At 41.2% G+C, this 19,893-nt stretch overlaps 1 protein-coding gene across 2 annotated transcripts in view; it reads right to left on the bottom strand.

The window, feature by feature from the left end:
- Positions 1-19,167: 19,167 nt before the first annotated feature.
- The window catches only part of ADCY8 (adenylate cyclase 8), a 116,702-nt gene continuing 115,976 nt past the window's right edge, over positions 19,168-19,893 (bottom strand). For both annotated transcript variants that reach the window (XM_064706697.1, XM_064706696.1), the window contains one exon: positions 19,168-19,713. In XM_064706697.1, coding sequence (XP_064562767.1) covers positions 19,226-19,713 — 488 coding nt within the window. In that variant the 3' untranslated portion in view covers positions 19,168-19,225. The remainder of the gene's footprint in view (positions 19,714-19,893) is intronic.

Consider the following 19,893-nt stretch of genomic DNA (forward strand, 5'->3'; position numbering starts at 1 on the left):
CAGTTTTGGGTCTCTCACGAAAATAAAGACATTGAGGTTTCGGAGCGTGTCCAGAGAAGGGAAATGGAGCTGGTGAAGGATCTGGAGCACAGCCTGAGGAGCAGCTGAGGGAGCTGGGGGTGCTCAGCATGGAGAAAAAGGAGCACAGGAGAGATGTAATAACTCTCTATGACTCTCTGAAAGGAGGTTGTAGTCAGGTTGGGGCTGGTTTCTCAGAAAAAATAATGTGCCAAATTCTCAAGGTGTGGATAAACAGGGTTGTCACTACAGTTTGGGAATCAGAAATTGGTGCAGAACTGAATGTGTTGCTCATTCCTGAAAATCAATAGGTGAGATACTAATTGACATCACTTCCTTCTCATTATTTATGTTGTGTTTTCTGGGTGTTAAACATTATAGTGGGTCCAGTGAGAGGAAAACTGTGATTTGACATTGTGTTTGCTCATTTTGCCACATTCTGTATGAGGACATGAAAAAATGACTGCAGAAAATTAGGACCTGAAGGTGTTGGTTTGCTTTTAATACTCTGAGCACAAGATTGGTTAAGCTGTTCCTTAAATTGAGCACAAGGAAAATGATACCTTAAGAGCTAGAATTTCTGCAGGTGGTAATTAATGTAGCATCAGTCAATGCAACAGAGCTACATCCATTTGCACCAATCAGTGATTTACAGAAATTTGCATTGACTTAGAGCAGTGTCTTGATTTCCATTTCACACCTTCCCCACATCTCAAAGCAAGATATATTTTTGTTCTTCATGTTTGGACTGTTTGTTAATGAGATTTGTGACACACAGTGCATGAGTTTACAAGTGTCAGTGATTTAAACAAAACAGTGGTTACTGTAGCAAATTACTGGTGATAACACTTGCCTGGCTCCATCATGAGGCAGTGCTGTCTCCAGCTGTGTGTTGCTAAGAGGAGATAGAAAAAAAGCTTGGGGTTCACATGGGTGGAGAGCATTAGTGAATTGCCAGAATATTTTGCACACTGGATAGCATTCATCAGCATAGAAAGGCACTCACAGTTATGTCAGGCATTACATGAACAAATAAAGCATTTTTGCCCTGAGAGAATGCAAATATTATGCAGTTTGGTCAAGTGGGCAGAGTAAGGGTGTCCAATTCAAAGAATGGAATATGCTTGTTTGCTGTGACCTTGAATAAATTGATTTGCCTCTTAGTTTTTCAGTTATCTCATCTGTAGAATTGTGGATGTGTTGCTGATCTCCACTGAAAAATATTTTGAGATACTTTGCTAGAAAAACCTCCCAGTGATGCCTACTTCATTATCTCTAGCAGAGCCCAGTGAGAGCACTTTAAATTTTAGTGCCAAGCTCACAGTAGATGAATCCCTTCCATTACAGTGATTCACCCTCTTGAACTGAGGCTCTGGCTCATGACACCACTTTTGACAAAATATTTTCTATTGCTTCCTGAAAAATGAACGGGGATGTTGCTGTTCTGCGCTGCTCCTACACCATGAATTAATTGCTTGCTGACGAACTTTCCCACTCCAATACCAGATGTCCTCTTCTAGGATTTGTGGTCTCCCCCTTTAAACACTTTTAAAGTAATTCACAAGATTTACACAAAGAATTTCCTTTATTTTTCCAAATGATCACAGACATTAACACAGAACATTTGTAGTTGTTCTGGATTTGGGAAGTCACCAAAACCTGATATTCAGCACAGTCCAACAGAAGACCTACTTGTCTGAAAATAGGAAGGTACCAATGGGAATCTCTGAAAATATCTCCTTAGGTGAAATCACTATGTTTCAGAAGAGCAAGATTTTACATAAAATCTAATGTTTGGTCTTACTTTAGAAGCAGCTGTGAAGTACTGCAAAGAATGCACTGGTTTAATTAATTAATTGTTTTGGGGGGAGGGGGAGGTGGCATAATTTCTCAAATCCGTTTCTTTTAGGGCTGACATTTAGTTCCCTAAGCACCCTCAAACAACTAACTTGTACATGCCAGCATCACACAAAGTGGCATCTGAAGAGGATTTGTGATGGATTTATGGGAGCATACTCCTTCATCTATTTTGGTTAATGATGACTCCAAAGGTTTTTGCATGACCAAGGAAAGAGAGACTTAGGGCATCTTCTTGAAAACTCATGGGAAGAGTTTGTGGTGGTACAGTCTGCCAGAGTTTGCAAATGTCAGCCACTTCTTAAGGATATGAATGCCTGCCTGCTGATTATGGAATTCAGCCTTTGCCATCTAAAAGAGATATTTTTTAACTGGAGAGGAAAAAAGAGGCAGAAATAATCTCAAGGTAACAAATTTAAAGTGTCTGAGCTGATGCTGTTTTCAGTGCCTTAGTGAGAACCACATTTGGTTGTATTGCAGCACCTACAGAGCCCGGCAGCCCCCCAGGCTTTTACAGCACTGGGATGGCAGAAAGACCTCCAGGCCTCTCAGGTTTATGTCACACATTCTGTGGATATTTTCTTTGACAGTGGAGCAAGCTGGAGGCAGCTTTGGCTGCAGCTCATCTAGAGATGATTACATTATCTGCTCTGGGCCAGCCTGTATTGGATAATAAAATTTGGCTACTCATAAATAAACATCACGTGGAAACATTAGTCAGAAATTAAAGATGTTAATAAACTGGTTCTGTGAACTTGCCAGGGCTATAAAATACTCAGGTAAATTGTTATGATTTACCACCATTAAGTTACACTCTATGCTCATGATGCCACAGACATCCTTAAATTGCCATGGAGTTTTGCCATTCATATGGGCTTGACCAATCCTTACACTATTAAATAAATGATTATTTGGGTTTTTTTAGAGTATTTTCTCTCTTCCTTGTTTTATATAAAAAGACTGCATGGAGAAGTGTACTTTTTATTGTCATAATAATAAATAAAATATTTACCTGATAATAAACAATGGCTTGCATAATCTTCATCATTCATCATCTCAAGCAGTTCCACAAACATATAAACCCCCAAATCACCTTTCTTCAGCCTCATTTTAGAGATAAAACTGTATTACCCTGAAGAATAGATCTCTTCTAGGAAATTCTTGGATAACAACGTACTTGCAAAATCATCTGTAATATGAGATGAATGTGGAGTGCAAGTGACCCTGAGAACCTCAGAATTGAGGTCAAAAGTCCAGATTTCTTATAGCCCCTTGTAGGTACTGGAAGGAGATATGAGCTTTTCCTGGAGCCTTCTCTTCTCCAGGCTGGACAACTCCTTCTACAGGAGAGGTGCTCCAGCGCTGTGATGAATGTCATGGGTGTCCTCCTCTGGGCTTGCTCCCACAGGTCCATGTCCCTGCTGTGCTGGGGACCCCAGAGCTGGATGCACTCAAGGTGGGTCTCACCAGAGCAGGGTGGAGGGGCAGAATCCCCTCACACAACCAGCTGTCCATGTTTATTTTGATGCAATCCATTACACATTTGGCTTTCTGACCGCAAGTGCACAGTACTGAATCGCAATAAGCTTTCTGTCCACAAAGTGCTCTCCTGTGCTAATCTTGACCCATTCCCCATCCAGCCTGTACTTGTGCTTAAATGTATATTTACATAATACCTGTATATACAGTACATATAGATATTTATTGTATGTATGTATATATGTCTATTTTGCCCCAGTTCATTAAGGGAAAACTGTTCCAAGCTGGTTTCACCTGTCCTGGCTGATGCTGTGCTGCCACACAGATATTTGACATTGAGCTGCTGCACCATACAAAGATAAGCACCGACAGAGAACCTCCTCCTGTGAAGAAACTGCATGAAATAAAAAGGCTCTTTTCACAGAGATCTATCTCCAGTCTAGGTGAATTTAGGTCAGGACGTATTTTGGTGAATGAAAGCTTTTATTTTTGCTGTGAATGGGCGTGTTTCTGTTGTTCTCCCTCAAGAGGGCAGCAAAGGAAAATGGTTGCTAAAAGCCAAGACAAAAACGTTCAAGGACGTTCAAGCATTTAAGTTTCCCACTGTGTTTAACAAGATTCTGAAAATACCATTGTGTGGGAACTAGGAGAGCTTGTGGAAGCCACCTGGTGAGAGAAAGATTTTCATTTTTTTTCAAAAGCTCTCCAACCTTCTCAATCTATTGATAGCTTAATGAAGTTATTTGCTATTACCTTCAAATCTGCTCCCCGATCATGTGATAACAGCGCAGCAGCTGAGCAAGGTCTCCTGGGCTTCAGCATCCTCATCTTTGGTGTTAATTGCTCTATTAACTCAGAATTTAAGTGCTTTATCTCAAATCCCTCCTTCCCTTTTTAAACACACTTCGCCTGCGGAAGTGCTGACACAAATGGAAAGAGCTGCACTTGAAGGATGACCTGGTGGCTACAAAACTATCTCACTATGGGGTATTTTATCCCAAATCCAGCATAAATAATAAAGGAATTCTGATTGGTTGTGTGGGGGTGGGTGGAGTGGAATTTTGGGGGGTGATGTTGGGCAGCTTTACCCAGAGCTGTTCAAGCAGGAGTCAGGGTGTTTGTTAGAGCTGGTTTGAATTGCTGGGGGAGTGTCTGTGAGCTACAGTGGCTGTGCTGAATGCAAATAGAGATTTAATCAGAGTGGTTCTGTGCAGTTAGCTGCATTTTCATTCATGTGTTCTGTAGTCCTTGCAGGCAGCCAGGGCACCAGCATGTTAATTACCTATAAAATGTACTGGAGAATTTTGCCCATTTAAAATGTTTCAGATTCTAAATAAATGACAAGCAGAAAGTAGAGGGGGAAAAAAAGAAAAACCAACAAAAATTAGCATAGGAAAGTGAAGGCATCTTTCCAAGGGGTGTATTAGAACTTGGATTTGGACCCAAATCTCAGTTGTTTTGTAGCCTCAGGATAGTGGTGTCTTCTGCTACCACTGCTGCCATGTTGTACCTCACAGAAAGTGTGCTCTGGGTGATACTGGAGCACAAGTGAGAGGGACAAGGAACACGTTTGTTCATTCCAAGCAGGATCTCCCTCCATGCTGGTGTCCTCCAGTGCATGCAGTAGAATGAGAGGTGAATTGCAGCAAGCCACAAGTGCAGCAAAAACTGTTGCAGCCTGCCTGAGGCTGAGGATGCAGAGAAACCACCCCTTTTAGAACAATGTCCCAGGGCTGCTGGGGCTGGGTGCAAGACCTGCTCATCCCTCACCAGGTGCCTGACTGCCTGAAAACAAACCCCAAGCATATTCCCCAAGGGAAGCACCAAGATGCTCCAGTCTGCTGTTCCGATGAGGAAAGGGACTGTCCCCACTGCCATCTGAGGTGGATGTGGCCATAGAGCTGCTGAAATAACTGAGACAAACCTGGCTGCCTGGATCATTGCTCCTAAAAAAGGTTTTTGTCTCTGTGTGCCTCTATCCCCACCTTGTATTTTTTACTGCAAAGTGACCTATTCCTTTTCTCCTAGGGGAGACGTCATCTTCAGATTCAAACTAAAAGTGGTAACTGAACACTGTACCTTGTCTGCTGCTGCTCATGGACTGAGACAGTCCAGCATTCACTGCAGAGCATCCAACTTTGTGCAGAGCTTCCCTCTTTGTGCAGAGCATCCCACTCTGTGCAGTTCATCCCACTTTGTGCAGTGTCTCCCACCCTGTGCAGCAGGCTGGATCTTGTCTGGGACCTGCCTGCAGGTGTTCAGGCTTCCCCAGCACATCTGGCTGATATCAGGGCACCACATGTCTCTGTGGTCTCTGAGTTTTGCTTCTGCTGTGGCTTTTCATGGTGAGGGGCATGGTCCATCCCTTCAGGGTTGCAAGAATCAACCCTAGATTTGCTTCAGGGCAGGAAAATCTCTGGTCCAGCCCTGGTTAAGACCAAGAATGAAACCCACATGGGATACAACTATGAACACAGTGTAACACTTTAAAGCAAGGGAAAATGAAATCTTTTCTGTGTTAGACTGAGCATCTAAAATTGTAAGTACCATTCAGCTCTCCAGAGCTCTAGCAGATGGATGAACTGGGAGTGTTTTTTTAAGCCAATGCACATCTCTCCAAGTAAAATGCCACTCTCCATTATTCTGAGTTGGAAGAATAATGAAAGAATGAATCAAATCCTCTAACACTGACAGAAAACAGACAAAAATCCATGAGTCCCTTTGAGGCTCTAAGAGGATTAAACTCCTCAGGCAGGAACTCTTCTATAAGGGTTTGTTTATGGAAAGAAAAAAATTTGATAGATGTTTATTATGGTCAGTTCAAAACAGCAGCCTGAAAAACCTTGTATATTACCTGAAGTGAAACAACCCCATTCTTTAGATCTGTGTTAGGATCAACAACCTGGAATGCAATTCTGACTCTGATAAAACAAGCCAAAAAGCATCAAACAATCAAACCAATCCCTTTGGTGCTTAGAGCTCTTCACTTCCTTCCATACTCAACCCATTTGTCTCTTTGGTAGCAAACTCCTCAAGGCTGGCATTACAGACACACTTACAGAAGCAGCTAATAAGAGATTAATGCACCTGAGACTACTCAGGGAGCCTTGAGCAGTCCCACTGTGCTGGATCTGTGTGCAGTGATGGAGCTGAGGAGAGCCAGGGAAGATTCCCTTCCATCAGCAAAGCCTTCTGGGGTGTCAGCACCACACATGAATCTGTATTAATGCAAAAGCACTGCTGAATTCTCCCCTTCATTCACAGCATAACTGCACTGGACCAGTATCTGATAACATTTCCAGGAGCACTGAAGAGATAACTAACTCATTTTGCACAGTGTGGAGTGGCGTTACAGGCTTGGCTAGAGAGGATTACAAATCAAGGAGCATCTGGTGCAATATAAAAGTTAGTGTAGCATGAATGAGCCATTTCTTGTATTTTGCTCAGGTGAGGAAATGTTTTGGAGAATATAAGGCACAGTGTAGAGTTTTCAGGATTTTCAGGGCTGGGTCTCAGGTCGAGTTCTCCAGATCAGAGACAAGAAAAGCCCCAGAACTTTGTGGATTGCAATATATTGTTAATGTTGTTTTAAACATTGTGGGGAGCAATGATTTGTCTGTGCAGCTGGAACATGGTGGTGTTACCATGCAGCATCTGTGTGCATTGACAGGGATATGCACTTTGGAAACCTGCAATGCTGTAAAGCCCAGAGCATATGGACATGCATCAGGGAGATGTCCTGGGTGTTATTCTCAGTGTTGATTCAATTTAGCTATTCCTAGCACACCTGGATGCTGTACAGGACAAAGATACTAAAAAAATATTTGGTCTGGTTTGAAGGAAAACACAGGAAATGCTGGGGATTGCCAGAAGAAATCAGGTTAGAAAAGTTCACCAGTTTTCTGCCACCCTGCTTCTCATTTCAATTGCTTTCCCATTCACAGCATGGAGTCACAGATTGATTTTGGTTGGAAGGGACTCTTAAAGATCATCTCATCCAGCCTCACTGCCAAACCTCAAGGTTAGTTTGGGTCTTACAGCTGGCCTGAATACCTCAGATGTTATGTGCCCTTCTGGGAAACTGATGTGATCTTTGAGTAAGGTCAAATGATTTCCATGCACTTTCATTTGCATTCTAATTTTTTTGCTCTGCTATAAATACAATGGCATTATATTTTTGGACATATCTGCATTCCTTGTTCAAGGCAGAGGGTATTGAGCATGAGCAGAGCAACTGATGGCTGTTTATTAGAGGCCCACATGAGCTCCTTTTAAAAATGATGTACTGTAGAGGAATGAAAACAGCAGATCCTTCTGCACATTAGCATTCCGTGCTGGTAAAAGACTGAGTACTATTTAAGGGTGTCACAGCAAAGCAAGAAAGAGAGAAAGTTGTTCATAGCTACCTAAACAATGATTACACAGTAAATGGATCCCTCAGAAAATACTGGAATGATTTCTAATGCTTGTGGTTTTCCTCTGCATGCAGCATGACAGATTTGCAGATGAATTAGACTGCAACAGTCAGCAGATGTGATTGTTTTCCAGAGCCATTTTCTAAGACAACCATACTGAATTCCTCTGATTTTTTCAACCACCCTACCTCCAAAAGAAGCTTATTTTGTTTTGTTTTTTCTCCACCACCCACAACATATTACAGATTTTGGTGTTTATTACCTTATAAATTAAGTGAGATATAAAAGCACATTGATTTCATGACAGCTTGTTTCAGATAAGCAGGACTGAGCCTGTGCTTGCCCATGGGTATGTTCTGTAGGCAGTTTTGCATCCTGTTTCTATATTTCTGACTCTTTATAAACTCCATCATTTTCATCATGGAATTATAGAATATGCTGAGTTTGAGGGGACCCAACCTGATCATCAAGTCCTGGCCCTGCACAGGACACCCCAGGAGCCACCCCATGTGCCTGAGGCTTTGTCCAGAGCCTTTTTGAGCTCTGTCAGGCTGGTGCTGTGATCACTGCCCTGGGAAGCTGTTCCAGAGCCCAAACACCCTCTGGGTGAAGAAACTTTTCCTAACATCCAGCATAAACCTCCCCTGGCACAGTTTAGGTCATTCCCTTGGATCCTGTCACTGGTCACCAGAGATAAGAGATCAGTGTCTGCTCCTCCTTTTCTCCCCATGAGGAAGCTGTAACTGCAGTGAGGTCTCCCTTCAGCTCCCCTCTGTCTCATCTCCTCCAGGCTGAAGCATCCAAGTGACCTCAGCTGCTCCTCATGGTACCACTTATTTTCCAAAAAATAAACCAGAAAAGAAGAATTTGCACCTAACTCTAACAAGAGTTCAGGTAATGCCAAGTGTGGGAAGATTCGTATGCTAAAATAATTTCATATAAGTGTGCATATGAGTGTTTCAGCACCAAAGTTGATATGATGCAGCCAAGTGCTATAGCATAGCATACCATATATAAATATAACATATCAGAGAGTATCTGTTATGATCTGCTCTGGAAATAGAGCTTACAGTCCCCATTTTGCTTTGGCAACCCCAGCAATGAGCATCCTGCTTGGGGGCTACAGTCCGGCAGAGTACAAGATTCAACATGAAGAATGCCAGGATTAGTCTATGGAGTGGCCTCTCAATACCAGCAGGATGAGGATCATGAGGGAAAGTCAACAGCAAAGATCAGATTAGAAGGAGAATTCACAGGGGTGTCTGAGACTGCAGCAGCCACTTTGTGCTGTTTGTCTTGGAAAGAAAAGTCTCAGTTGAGCTGGTTGTTGCTCCAATGAAACTTTGGGCTCATTCATTCCCACACTTCAGATGTCTGTGTCTGAGATTTGCATCAGGAGAATAGAGACCTGAAGTGATTAAGGAGCCTTCAGACACAGCTGGAAACATAATTTTCCATGAATGCTTGAAGAAATGCAATATATGTACTCCTAAGGAGAGGATTAGCTGTCTCCAGGCTGGGAGGGAAATTTCAGGTCTTGGTAGACTAGACAGGGTCCAGGTCACAGATTAAAATCAAGTGAGGTCAGAAATTAATGCTAATTTTTGTTTGAGTCATAAAACTAATTTGTTTAAATTATCCAGTCTTAGGTGTTTTCATTGTAAGACAATAAAAACAGGGGTGTAACAAGCAGAAGGACTGTGCCCAAAAGGCAATGCCCACAGCTCTGAATAATGATTCCTGCCTTTCCTTGTGGTGGCATTGTGAAAATGGTACATACAGCAGCACCTTTTGTCTGCATTTATCCTGAGCCTGGTTTCTTGCTGCTATGGGAATCAAAATTAGTAACTTGGTCAGCTGTGTCTGCTTCTTCTTTTCCATCTCTCTGTCCAATAATTTCATCCTGCCTGCAGGTGAAAAAAGGGAATTGCTGTGTCATTTATACCTCTTTCATGTTTTAAGTGTTTCTGCTAAAGGAATAAAATGTGAGCTTCTGCAGCAGAAATACAATCTAATGTTTTCTAGGTAAACTAATCTAAAAAAGAGGTTCATGGTTCCTCTGTGAGCCATCATGCCTTGAACTTTTTCACTTATCCAGGACAGAGGAGGTAGGAAAAGTTGTAAATAAAGATGTTTCTGAAGAAAGAACTTTTTACATAACCATAGAAGGGCGCAATGGACACAATTCACTCTAGCATGCTGCAGCTTAAACTTCAAGCTTTTTAGAAAGTAAGGTCATTATATTCCAGAACATTTATGTGGGTGCAGCAAAACCATGCCTGACAAACCTCTGAGTTGTGATTGCTGGCATTTGCCATGAGTCATAATGATCTCAGGACACCTATGACAGGCATCCAGCAGAGTGCTTTCCTGTGGTCTTGAAGAAGCTGCTTCTCTGCATGAAAAACACCATTGAAGATGGTGTAAGATATATTAGGAAAAGACTGAACATCAGAACCTGTGGGATAAACTACATAAAGACAACCAATAGAAAGGATTCATGGTTAGTGACATTTCAGATGCAATTATTTGCCTACATAATTTAAAAAAATACTATTTTTTTTACCAGCATATAAGGGGCATGATGGCACTAAACTGTTCTCCTTCCACTTAGATGCAATTGAAAATGTCTTCCCAAAATTAAACCTTGTGAAATTCTAATTTCATGCCCCTGAGCAGGATGTTAAGTTTTTAAGAACCTGCCCTGCCCTGCCACTACTCTTGGTGTGAAATAGCTGTGTAGGCTCACAGCACTGTTCAAAGGCACTGGAACCTGTGTCCCCTTCTCCTGAGACCCCACAAGAGAACAGTGTGACTGGGCTGTGCTCTCAGTGAGGCACCACCAATAACTCAAGAGCACTTCTGCCTTGCCACTGTGACTTTCCAGTACAAATCTCTCACCTCTGTCACTTGGTGGGAACTGCTAATCCAAGTGAAATATTGAGAGTCATTCTCATCTTGGTGTCAGAATTAGGTGATTGCATTTTGTGTAGTGGAAGTGAAAAACTGTTCTTGTCAGCCTTTGTGAAAAGTTTGAGAAATACATCATCCATTGCAGGTTGTAAGTAGGTAATTGTGTTATTTGTAAGGTATTTTACGAGCATTTAATGTGCCTCTTTCTCTTCCCTCCAGACAAGTTCAGAGGTAGATTTTCCTTTCATTCTTCTTTTACTGCATCCTGTGTTATCTGTTCCCAAGAGGCTTTTCTGGATGTAGAATAAAAATGTAGAGAAGCCTTGTCAGGCTGAGTACCTTACATATGTAATATCATATGTTTATGCAAAAATGACAAGGACACCTCATTATAATAAACTACTCTTGTAGAGAACCCTTCATTTATTCAAGTCAAGGCCACATTTCTCGTTATAAGGGAAAGTTTGAACACCCTCAGCTGGACAAGGTCACACAACACCATAAACACTTCCTGACATCTCACTGAACCCTGTGTGAAGAAACTCTTGTTAAGAAACAAATGCTCCTCCCCAGTGGGTCTTTCAGGCTTGCTTAGAGCAACTGCAATGGGGAGTAATTGCTCTGAGCACTGGGGTGAGGAAGGAAACACAGCAGAGGGAGCAGTAAGGGGCTGGGAATGGTGGAATGCAATTATGGGAGTAATTCAGTTTCTTTCTTGATGCTTGACTACAGAGTTTTTTGGTAAAATCAATGAAGCAGTTATATAAGGGATTGGGAAGCTAAACAGCTTGGTGAGTGTCTGCCAGTGAGCTGAGCCACTGGTTTGCAATACCTCCAGTGTATTCACAAAGGGAGACATATAACAAATTATGGTTTTTCCAGCCTCTGAATCAATGCATGAAATTGAAAAGGTTTTCCTTCCTCATCTTCAGTCAGTTCTTCAGTACCAGAAAGAGCTGTGAAACGTTCTCAGGACTGAAGACTTTGCCTCTTTCTCTTTTGGTTGTTAATCTCAGTGGTGAAGAGATAATGCCAAATTCATGGATATAGAAACGAGAAAGCTTGAAATATCCAGCCTGTCTGTTGGAATTTCACAGATTGTAAAAAAACACATTGTTTCCCATCAATGGACCCAGGCACTTGTATTTGAATAAAGCATAATTTCCACAAAAGTCTCCATAATCTCATTTTGAACTCTTCAGAAGATAACAGATCATTGTTTTTCATTGTGTCCTGTTCCAGTGGTCAAGCATATTTACTGTCAGATGTATGTGCTTTATTTCCAATTTGATCTTGTGTAGCATCTCATCATAATTTTTGTTCTGCTTTTCTTCACTAGATTAAAGAGGTCTCCAGAAACTATTTTTGGCCCATGAATGCAATCATACATTGGAATTAATTCAATTAACTCCAGTGAAGCCTTCATTTACATAAGCTACACAACTTGACTTAGTTTCGGCACTGACCTACAACAGAATTTTAACAAATACATTTTTGACAGTCTTAGGCATCACACGATCAAAGAATCATAGGATCATTTAGATTGGAAAAGACCTCTAAGATCAACAAGTCCAACCATTTGCCCACCACTGCCAACTACACCATTAAATAATTCCCTGAGATTCATGCCTACACCTCTTTTAAATACTCCCAGGGAAGGTCATTCCACCACTTCCCTGGACAGCTTATTCTAATGCCTGACTGTGCTTTAGGAGAATTTTTTTTTTTCTCAATATCCAATCTTAACCTCTTCTGGAGTTGGGCCATTTCCTCTTGTCCTGTCTCTTGTTACCTGGGAGAAGATGGACCACCACCTGGCTACCCCTCCTCTCAGGGAGTTATAGAGAGTGACAAGGTCTGAACCTCCTTTTCTCCACGCTGAGCAGCTCCTTCAGCTGCTCCTCGTCAGATTTGTGCTCCAGACTTTTCACCAGCTCCATTGTCCTTCTCTGGACACTGTCCAAGACCTCAAAGTTCTTCTTTTCATGAAGGAACCAGGGCTGGACCAAGTGTTTGAAGTGCAGGCTCACTCATGCTGAGTACAGAGGGAAAGGGCACTGTTGGAGTGGCAAAACTGTGAGCCAGGGCTGAAAGTGTGTGACATCTGAAATGGACTTATGCAAAGTTCATTATGCAAAGACAGGTGCCCAAATTGGAAGCTATGGCCTCAAGCAAAAGTGATGATGGCTGTTGTTTAAGTGTAGTGGCTTCTACCTTAAAGGAGAAACTCTGGTTGGATACCAGTCTCTGCTTCAAAGACAGATTAAGAAAGTTTTTTGCTATTGTTTTACTGGTAATTTCTTAATCTTTGGAACATGGAGCAAAAACAACTTCTTCCTCATGTATTGATGCTAAGATGCAATACTTTCTGACATGCACAGGATATATTCCAGCATGGGTTTAAAAGAAGAGATGCATAATAATTTGGAGTAATAAGGATGGTTTTAGACTCTTAATCAAAGAATCCATAGTAGGGTATGGTGAAGTGTCTGAAAGGGGAAGTCCCCATTGCAGCAGTTGCTATCAGAGTTTTATTTTTTGGATGTTTGACAGAAGATGCTCCAAAGAGAGAATCCAAAGGCTTGGGTTGCTGTGCCTGGCTGAGACTGTTCAATGTTAGTATACTCTTCATGGGAATACAGACTAGCTGTGAAGGCAGCATCAAACATGAAAATAAAACCTGTGAAATTGTATTCTAGGGGCAATGGGTGATACTGGTTTTCTCTGTGCTCACCATGATCTTAAAGCTGAAAATAAAATATTGACTTTTATCCATAAAGCTCAAAATAGCTTAGAACTTATTTCATGGAGTTTCTTTTTCTTTTTTTTTTTTTTTTAAATATAATTCTCAGGTTCATAGAGAATGCTCTGAAATGGATGAGAGCAGAAAGATGGGGTGAATTGGTGCCTAAGATCACCTTGCAAACATGCTGTATAAGAAACTTGCAGTTAATAGGGGTGAGGACTGTTTAGCTCTAGGAGGGAAATATGGTGGAGATCCACAAGCTGCAATGGGCACATGACCTACCTTGTCTGAGAGAGTAAGAGGAGGAAATGTTGTTTCTTAAAGCAAGTTTTAAATATTGGTGAGCCTTTTTTTTCTGAATAAATTTGGAATGGATAAATAAAATGGAAATGATGAGTACTTGAATTTCTCTTTGTTCTGCAGGAAGCAATTAAAAAAACCCAAACAAAACCAGCAAAAAAAAAAGGATGCTGCTGGAGATGGTTCCATGAAAACCTGCCTGCTAACATCCTTATGGTGGTTTCTGAGATGTAATGGGTCCTGCCAAATTAATTGCCAGGAAAAGGGGAGTCCCACAGGGCAGCAGGTTGACTGCACACTGCAGTGTCAGCTGTGGCATGTGGGATGTATTCCCTGTGTCCTCATTATCCTGAGAACAGGTCTGGGACTGCCAAGCAGCCAAGCATAACAATTTGCAGATTATTAGGCTGTTAAAGAAGAATGAGCTTTAAAGGCAGAGTGTTGATTCACCTTGTGGTATCAATCCTGCTAGGATCTTCTTCCCAGCATCATTCAGATGGGAAAAGTGCTAAACAACAGCTCCCACTTGTTCAAACTTCTGGTCTTGCCTTTCTTGGGAACAGGGACACAGGCTGAGACTTGCTCTTATCCATACAGAATAAGGTGACTCTGAGACAGGGCTGTAACTCCTGGATGGAGCTTTAGAGCATCGATCTGGGCACATCCAAAAGAGGCAATCACTCATCTGAAGCAAATTACTTGGTGATTTATAGAAACTTACAAAACTGAGAGCCTGTCAAAATAGTCTCTGTGTTAAATGATGAATAGGAGGAGGCTGGTTTGGTTTTTTTTCCAATTATTATTTTAAGTAACTGATAAGTTAATTAAAAATATACTTAATATCTTGTAGTTGTAATAATATCCCTTGGAGTACCCCTGTTGCTACTGCTGGGAGTGGGCTTTGCAAGCAAAAGTCATTTCACACATATTTGTTTTAGAACCTTAGATTTTCAGCAAACCAGCTGAGATTGCTGCTTCTTTGTCTCCATGTGGCAACAGTGGTGCTTTTTTGTTTTCAGTTAATATTGCAAAGCTGAAGGAGTCACTGATTTCAGGAGCCTCAAAAGGTACATGGCCTGTGAAAGAGAGATGTCCAGTATATAAATATAAACATAATATTCTGTGATTCTGTGATCTGGAAATATTTCACAACCAGAAAAGCAGAACACCTTGAGGTGAGGGAGATCTGGGTCGGGAGAAGTAGCATGAGATGGCATTTTACAGGAGATTAACCAGCCCTGCATAGAGCTGTTGTTTTCACATGAAAGACCTGAATGAATCAGTCTCTGGTTGGCTCAGTAACTCTGGCAGCTATCACATATAGAACAGCTTAGGGGTAAATAGACAGAAAAGAAGAAAATTTTCAGAATAAAATTGGGCCTTGTCTGCTGAAGTTATGTAAACAACGGAAATTTTTTGTTCTTCTGGAAGAGCTAATGAGAGCATTCCTTAAAAACTGCTGTAAGCCTCAAGTGCCTGGAGATATGCATATTGAGTTTTCACCCCTTCCCTCCCATCTGCCAGCTGCTCTGCTGTCATTTTTTTCCCCTCCTCCAGTAAAGCACAGAGCTGGGGAAACGACAAACCCTGAATTGTGTCACTGCACAGAAGAAGATTGATGGGGAGGTTAATAAGTTGACTGTGCAATTATAACACTCACCATGTTCCACTGATGGTGGTTAATGTGCTTATTTCCCACTCCTCTGATTATTTTTCTGCCTGTTTTCCAGGTCAGCTGGGGAGCCAGGCTCTGCTCCCTGCCCTGCTGCTCCACAGTGGGCAGCCCCAGGGAACTTAGCTATCAGGCACTTTGCTGTGCTGGGTGTTTGGATAAACTCCTTGACTCCCAGAGCACTCAGGAAAGGCAACTGAAGTTCTGCTAATGAGAAAAGGATTAGATGAGATTTTTTTTTTTTTTATTGCTGTGCTTTTCCAAATGTGAAAACAACTGCGAAATAATCAGGAATGGATTAAAGCTGAGGACAGTGAGTGATGATTTCACCCCCCCGCGTGTTTAAAAGCTATTTTTTGAATTGCTTTTTTTGTTAGCACACAGTTCTAAATGATATCACACCTATTACATTGTTCTCAGTAGAGTTAAACTCAGTGGTTTGAATCTTAGTGTGAGCCAAGAGTAGATACCAATACCTTAGCTGGTATTGGTACCTAAATGTGAGTTTCTAAATATACATTATAAAAATTGGTCAATGGTATAAATTAATTAACACAAAAACTCCTTCACTGCCCTTCAAACAAACACTCTAGCTACAGCTATAACTTTTTTTTAGAATATAGGCGTGATGGTTACAAAAATACCCTTGGAGCAACTACAAAGTAATGATTTTGGTACAGAACTGTTGTCCAGATTGTCAATATTCCATCTGCCTTAATGATTGAGGACTTCAAAGCATAAGCTGCCCTTGATGCAGTTGATTGTATGTTGCTTTTCAGAGAAGAAAGCTGTGGTTTTCAGCCTGTTTGTTTAGAAATCATTTAAGAGCTCCTGACATGGAGCTTGTGAGAGGAACTGAGGTACAAATTTCTTAGGAAGCAGCTTGCTAGTGTTTGTTTGTGTGTAGACCACATTTGTAGGAAGGAATAAGGTGACATCAAAGAGTATAGTCAAATTTTGCCAAGACTTTCTTCTCCTAATAGGGAAAATCTATGAAAGCCCTCAATATTTGCATGCCTCTTTGGCTGAAGTGTTATGATATGAAGGCAATTTGCTTTTATTAACCCAGGCATCGCTGTTTCAAGGGATAATTATAGGTGTTTGGTTTATAGGTCCTTGTATGAGCAATTCTACCCTTTATGAACAAGAAACCCTGAAGATGGTTGTGAGGGAAGGCTGAATAACAGTTCCATAAAGTCTTGAAATACAACAAGCAGGCTGAGACCATAAATAATAGCTGTGCTCCACAGAAAACAGATGCTACAATGAGAAATAACATTGCTGCACCTATAAGGTCACCACATTTGAAAAGGAACAAACAGTGCAATTTCTGGGGTGACAAATAGCCAGCAAGTGTAGAAAAATAGTCTCATGCAGAGATCTACCTGCTACAGTAACAAGTGAAATTCCTCACTAAATAATTGCTCATGGCAATGAGCTGATTTAACAGCAATGAGCTGATATAGCAAACTTTTTATCTGGTCAACATGGACTCAGGCTTCACTAGCCAGCGATTTTTCTTGGGAACACAGTTATGCTAATGGGAATTTTGAGAGGAATTACAGAGAAAGACTTCTGTGTCTCTGGTAGGAAGCAGGAAAATTGGGCCTGTACTAAGGAGCAGTGAAGTTGCCCTCATAACTCCAGTCCCCAGCCCTGTTATCCAGTTAGCACCTTCCACTCACTGTGAATTGTCATTGCAGAGGTGGTGAGAATTAGAAATCAGTTCAGCTGGCCTGTTAGCAAGAATTAAATATTTAGAGGATCAGGAGAAGTGAACCCATTCAACACAGAAAAAAAAAAAGCTGCTAAGGAGAGGACAGCTGTTAATGAACTGTTTAAAACAGCCAAAGCTTCCTTATTTAGTGCCTGAAATACCACTGTAAATATGAAATTAATCTAAATGCTTCAGATGTCATCAATTCCATGTCTCCATGTCCTACAGTATCAGCACTTGCCTAGGTGAGCTGAAGGGTTTGACATTCCATGCATGGCATAAAAGTGATATCTGTGGGGACTAAAAGGAGTAACACATCTGGAATGAGAGCTCAGGTACTGGTAGAAACATCACAGGGTATGACATGTCAGACCACTCACTGCTTTCTCTCTTCAGACCCACTATTCAGTGATACAATTTTCTGTGGAATTTACTTGTCTTTTTTATATTCTATTTCAGAATATGGCACTTTACTGATACAACATTGCTCTAAAACCCATTCATTGGGTCATTTTACAATGAAACACATTTTTTTGGTCTCATTACAATGAAATACTCTCATGTTTTTGTACTTTTTTGTTGTTAAATAGTTGTGTCTTCTAAAATGTATCAGTCAAGACGTTCTAGCCAAAATAGCCATCTTCCAAAACTGAGTCTAATCCACCAGCAGTGGTCCTAAGAATCCCCAGTTTTTATTAAGTGCCAGGTAACAGCAGCCTGCACAAAGCAAATCTTTATTTACAAAGAATCTGTATGTTGCCCTGCACTGTTTGAGTGTGGTTCATCTGGGAATTGCTGTGTGATTACAGGTCCTGCTCTTCCATCTGAGATTTACTTTAAAGATAATATTTTCTGAAACAAACCCAGCTCTCTGAAAACAGACTTGATGAGAGGTTTCCTGCACTTTACAGTCTGGTGTGAATCATGGCACAAGTGCATAAACCTGGACTATGTGTTTACTCTTTCCAAGGTGAAACTGATTATCCAGTCCCCAAAAAGTTAACCTCTTTTTGATGCAGGGCTTGTAGCACTGAGGTGTGCCCGTGTAGGACTGTCTGTGCTGGCACACAAATAATTTAGGGTATTCTCAGTCTTGGCTTCCCCTCATTTTGGGGCAGCTGAGTGGGAGTTTAGCAGTGAATTTTTCTCCTACTGTACTTCAACATGCACTCATTTTACAGCCTCACAAAACCCTTGTTTTGGTGACAGCTCAGACTGGTGACAGGGTTAAGAGCTAAGGTCTGGTAAACAACACCAGAGAATCTGATTTGCTTCTGTACAATTGTACTGTGCAATTGATTCAGCAGTATGATCAGACATATCACTCAAGGTGTAACTGTTGTCTGTTTGTCTGTGTGCCAATCAAGACACCACAGTGTGTTTGAGCTCTCCAAACAGGACTGATGGCCTTGACAGTGCCCACAAGAGAGCCTTGACCTCCTGCCTTGGGTGCAAGAGGTCAAGGGGACACTAAGATAAGAGTTTATCTACAGTGCAGTCGCCCAGCTGTGAGGAGGACACCTTAGTCCACTTTAAGAGTGAAGTCAATGGAATCACTGAGTTTAGGACAAGATTCATCCCTTCTGTCTTCCAGACCCTCATACATGGGCAGATGACACACCTTGAAATCCTTTGGCTGTATTGTCAATACTTTTCCTGTAGTTATGGGGAGAAGGCAACAACCTTAGATTGTATAAATCTACTTGAAGGCAATTAAAGGTACTCACTTTTGTTTTGCTTTCATCTGAAAAATGTGGACAATATTTCCTCCTTTTGCCATCATTAACTCTTTGCCCAATTGATGTTCTAAATCCCTCCAGTCAGGGATTTATTTATTGCCCCTTCCTGCAGGTAGATGATACAGCTGAGTGGTATACAGCTGAGTAGGCTACACCTACTCTGTCTGTATGTTCACAGGTTAACCACAGCTGGCTGGGGAGAGATGCTGGCACCATTTGTTAAAATATAGGAATTTGAATCTCATCAAAATATCACACCAGTAAAAAAAAAAAATCACACTCCTTCTAAAAAAAATTAAACCCTTTTTATTTGTATATTTATTTTTATATATAAAAGAAATACAAAAACAACCCCACAAACAATGCTGATTATGGCAATTCAGTTTTGTCAGCCCCCTCTGCTTGGGCTGCTGCCTCAGATCCACCAGGAGTGAGCAAAGTCCTCCGGTTGTAATGTCCTTTTATGATTCCAGAGTTATTGTTCTCATTAAGAATTTGTTTCTGTTTTTGCCTGTTAAGAGACTGTACAAGTCCTAATACAACTGCTGCTAATGAATACTGTCCAGTCAGTTTTCTTGGTTGCAAGATCAGAGGATTTGGTTGAACTCTTCCTAGAAGAAAATATGTTTTGATTTTTCCTTCCTGTTCACTGATACCTTTGACATAAATTTCTCCACGGTAGTCGAAGGCAAATCCCCGGTCCTTCAGGATCAGATACGTTTCTTCAGGCACTTGAATTCTGTCACTAACACCTGTGCTGTCCATTCGACTTGCCAAATTCACTGTCTTGCCCCAGATATCGTACTGGGGCTTCTTAGCACCGATAACTCCTGCTACAACAGAGCCATGGCTAATCCCTAGTTAAAAAAACAAACAAACAAAAAAAAAACAAAGAAAAAAGAAGAAAAGAGAAAAAAGAGAAGATAAACTGTATGCAATAATGACTAAAACTCATATTTGCACTTAAGAATGAGATGAAGCCTGGTTCAGATACGCTTATCTCCAGGCTTAAGAAAGAAGTCCATATTTAAATAAAT

Source organism: Zonotrichia leucophrys, chromosome 2, assembly GCF_028769735.1.
Source record: "Zonotrichia leucophrys gambelii isolate GWCS_2022_RI chromosome 2, RI_Zleu_2.0, whole genome shotgun sequence".
NCBI classification, from domain to species: Eukaryota; Metazoa; Chordata; class Aves; order Passeriformes; family Passerellidae; genus Zonotrichia; species Zonotrichia leucophrys.